Source organism: Limulus polyphemus, unplaced genomic scaffold, assembly GCF_000517525.1.
Source record: "Limulus polyphemus unplaced genomic scaffold, Limulus_polyphemus-2.1.2 Scaffold8534, whole genome shotgun sequence".
Taxonomy (NCBI): Eukaryota; Metazoa; Arthropoda; class Merostomata; order Xiphosura; family Limulidae; genus Limulus; species Limulus polyphemus.
Window position 1 is genome coordinate 21,534 of NW_013674144.1, and position 4,538 is coordinate 26,071.

Here is a 4,538-nt window from a genome sequence, read left to right on the forward strand (position 1 = left end):
GCTGTCTAAAACCTACAACACCAGAAGCATCAGCAACCGCTGTCTAAAACCTACAACACCAGTAGCATTAGCAACCGCTGTCTAAAACCTACAACACCAGTAGCATTAGCAACCGCTGTCTAAACAAATGTGCTTTTGTGCCTACCTCAAGTTTCTTCTGCATCATCCCATGAAGAATTCCAACTTAAGGTACTAGAATATCTTACCATTAAGCTACAAAAACCAGCTCTTAATCAGCAGATGAGTGAACTGCCACTACATCTTGTGAAAATGTTAAGAAAGAACAGACTTAGGGTTGTTGAAAATAATAACAAAAAATGTGTAAGTACAAAGTCTTTAAATTACTGTAGTTTGTGATTCAGATATTCAGTGATTACCATTGCTGGTTTTACTTTAGAATGACACACAGAGCTTACCATGTCAATCGTCATTTGAAGATAGCGTTTTAGGGACAGGAAGTACTCTCTTGCCAACAACTCCATATCTTCCCATGTGAAAGAGGTTCCTGCTGTTGTTTCTTCTTGTAACTGGGGTACATCTGTTGGGGAGATACCTCTATGGTGTTCTTCATTGTGGTTGTGGAGACAATCATTTTCAGAGTCTAATCCATCGGTAAAGCAGTAGCTTTTCTCGGATTTTTTATATCCACTCTCTTCTTTTAAGTTTTCTCTCACCTCTGATTCTTCCAAAGCAGAAGGTTCTGTGGTTATAGGAAGGGGATTACTGATAGAGTCTAAGCTGTCCCTTGACTGGGATACAGTGCTTGTAGTCGGTTCTGCATGATCAGTAGATAGTTTATGATCATCTATAACACTGTCTAGAGGATCATTCTTTGCTTGATATGGTTCCTGGGGTTTCAGTTTATCCAGATGATTATTCACTTCCATACCAACAGATCCAGAAATAGCCCCAACAGGATCTAGGTAATTTGATTTTTCTGACAATGTGCTACTAGTCGGTTCTGCATGATCAGTAGATAGTTTATGATCATCTATAACACTGTCTGGAGGATCATTCTTTGCTTGATATGGTTCCTGGGGTTTCAATTTATCCAGATGATTATTAACTTCCATACCAGCAGATCCAGAAATAGCACCAACAGGATTAAGATTACTTGATTTTTTTTCAGGTGCATTGAATGCTGGATTGTTATGTTCTTTAAAAGATTGTGCTGGATCCGTGTTAAGTCCCACACCAGATCCTAAATTACCAGACTTTCCAAAATTCAGTTCTTTTTTCAAAGGATCGCTAAATATTTCTTGTTCATTAAAGTACGCTGTCTCACGTGTGTCACTATCAGAGAAATCATGTCTCTTTAATTGAACAGCTTCATTACCAGCATCTGTTTGGTCAACCTGTTCTCTGTCATGAGACATCAGTTTATTATTAGGTACTTGATTGTCTTTAGATTCAACCTGATCATTATCGCGAGCCTCGTTAACCACTTCACCTTCGAAATTAAACTCATTATTCAAAAACTTTTCTACCACTTCTTCTGCAGGTGTGATCTCATCAACCTTAGTATTGTCTGCCACCTTTTCATCAGGACTAGATTTATCATCAAAAATCCCTTCTTCTTTTTGATGACTTGTCTCATCATCAGAATTTCCTTCGTATGTATCTTCTGAGGAATTAGATACATTTCTGATTGTCTCTTCTCCTATCACTTCTTTAGGATTAGACTTATCAACAGTATCTTCTTCATTACTCATCTCACCATAAGTAAAATTTTCTCCTCCCACTTCAGATCTAGTCTCATCAACAATACTTTCATCTGCAGCTTCTTCTTCAGAAGTATACCCTTCTCCAGTAACCTCATCTTCCATATTTTTTTTAGGATTAGTTTCACCATTTACATTAGCTGTTTCTTCTACAATTTCTTCAGCCACTTCTTTCTGATGTTCAGTAGAAGAAGTTTCTTCTGTCTCCTTCTCTTCAGAACTTAACTTCTCTGGCAAAGATTTTCCTCCAGAATCTACTAATTCATGAGGTTGGTCAGGAAACAAAAGGTGTTGATTTGGTACTGGTTCACCTGTCTCACTAGAAATAGCATACTTTAACATGCTAGATGGTTTACTCTGGTGATCAGAAACTGGGCTGTTATTCAATGTTGTTTCTTCTGAAGTATACTCATGTTCCTCCAAAATGGGCTTTTCCTCCTTCAAAGAGGTTTTTTCACCATCATCAGACAACCCTTTATGGCTATTTTCCTGGTGTGATAAGTTCTCAACAGAATGTTTTTGAGAAGTCCCATCTAAAAATGAACTTTCAGGAACATCATTACCTAGACTATCATGGATACTATCTGCAGAATGTGTACTATGAAATGGAGTTCCTTTTGCACTAATGTCATTTAGTTTTTCCGATTGCTCTGCAAGTCTGAATGGTGGTATGAATTCTTCTTCTTTCTGATCTTGAGGAGATACTCCTTGTGTTTCATCAAGAGAATGATTATTTCCATTAGAACCATGACTATGATAATCACCATCAGATAATTTAAAATCCTGCTTAAAAGAGACCGATTTTTCTTCATCCACACTTTGCTTTTCATTATCAACACTATCATGTACGGGGTTTGGATTTAGCCCACCAGTATCTGGATGGGTTTGCTGCTCTCCTGAATCATCTTCATTTTGTTGTAGCATAACAGTTTCTTTCTTCTCTTCAGACGCATAATAATCTAACACCAAATTCCCTAATGCATCTTCAACTTCCACTTTTGTTTCTTCTTCATTTAAAACTTCTAGAACCTTGTTAGAACCTTCAACGTTTTCATTATCACTGGTGTCTATTGGTAAAGTCTTATGGGGATTCTGTTCCCATTTTTCCTCTTCAACAATATGTGCATTTTGCATTTCTTCATTTTTGGTTTGATCAGCATCAGTCATAAATTTTAAAGAATCTTTATTAAAATCCTCAGTTGGTTGTTTCACATCTCTTTCAGGCTGTGAGTGAGGTATTCCATCGGAATCATCTTGTCCACCAAATATATTCTTAAAATATGAGCCAATTCTTTCAACTGCTCCTATGTCAGCATAATCTTCTCCATTTCCTGGCAGATCAGAATGGTCACTATTATTAGGTTCATTATCTTGAGAAACATTATTATCTAAGGTCTCAGATTTTTGGTGATCATGTTGTACAGGTGAAGCCCTTATTGTTGGAGAAAAAGCCTCATCTGGGGCAGAACCAGGTGGTTGATCTTTTAAACTTTCAGGGGGTCTAACTGGTGGTTGCTCATCTAGACCAGCTTTCCCCCAATTTGCATCATTCTGTTGAGGTAAATGATCAGGTGTGGAAGGAGGAAGACTAGCTGATGGGGAAATTAAAACTCTTCCTTCATTTTTTGGTGATTCTACATGTGAAACGGATGTAGAAGTGGAGATATCCAAAATGAGATCTTCATCTAAAGGAAATGTTGTACCATCTATCACAGTAAATTTTGCTTGTGCAACAGAGTTGTCTTGTTCCACAGTTTTTGCAGCTAACGTACTTTCTGCAGACGAGAAGGATGTTCGGACTGCATTTTGAGGAAGGTAGCTATCAGCCAATCCTTCTTGATCACCAGTCTGAGTAGGCATAGGTAAACTATTATCTTGTTGGGGCATTGATGGTAATGATGGTGCTGGCTGAGGAACAGCTGAGGCCTCAAAACTTTGGCTAGTTGGAGAACTGGGATTAAAATCTGGAGCAGGGACCGAATCTCTCCTTGTTTGTCTATTTGCTTCATGAACTGCTCTTTCACTCTGTTCTGTATGAAAAATATTCAAACCAAAGTACATTATACCATTAGATATTAGAAGCATATTTTGTCTTTAATTACAAAGTAGAAAATTCATGTTTCTGCTACAACATTCGCACCATTCAATTTACTGACCACTATAGTGCTATGAAGTATGTTAAAAATGTTCTTAATAATCTAATCCACAAAGATACTAAAACTGAAATTTAGGACCATTCATATTAACTTGATTTTAACCATCCATCTTACTTTACATCTACCAAAACTCAACTGAATCTAAAAACTTCTTTTAATGGATTTATTTCATTATTTTAGTCTGTTATTATTCAAAGGATGTACAACGTCTTTACACTTTTTAAAACTTTTTATTGTCATACGTGAATCAGGAATTTGCCAGATATATGTCATTAACAGTGACTAACGATTACAATGTTTATCTTAAGGTAACCTTATTTACCTGTGTGACGATTTAATTGCCAACACACCTTTATACTTCAAAATGCCTTACTCAGCACCATAAATAACTATCTATTTATCAATCTCTCTCTGCTGCAACATGTTTCAACTTTCTCCAATTAAAAATTTTTTTTTTACCAATAATATGTTTCACTGAAATATACTGATGTTCTTTCCCCATACCAGACACTATCTTTACCTTGGACCGATACATCTTTCCCCATACTAGACACTATCTTTACCTTGGACTGATACATCTTTCCCCATGCTAGACACTATCTTTACCTTGGGATGCATCAGTTTTCCCCATACTAGACACTATCTTTACCTTGGACTGATG

General features: G+C 36.8%; 1 protein-coding gene across 1 annotated transcript in view; it reads right to left on the minus strand.

The window, feature by feature from the left end:
* LOC106475409 (melanoma inhibitory activity protein 3-like) overlaps positions 1-4,538 on the minus strand; it is a 21,901-nt gene that overhangs the window by 12,278 nt on the left and 5,085 nt on the right. The window contains exon 5 of the mRNA XM_013936092.2: positions 417-3,751. Coding sequence (XP_013791546.1) covers positions 417-3,751 — 3,335 coding nt within the window. The remainder of the gene's footprint in view (positions 1-416; positions 3,752-4,538) is intronic.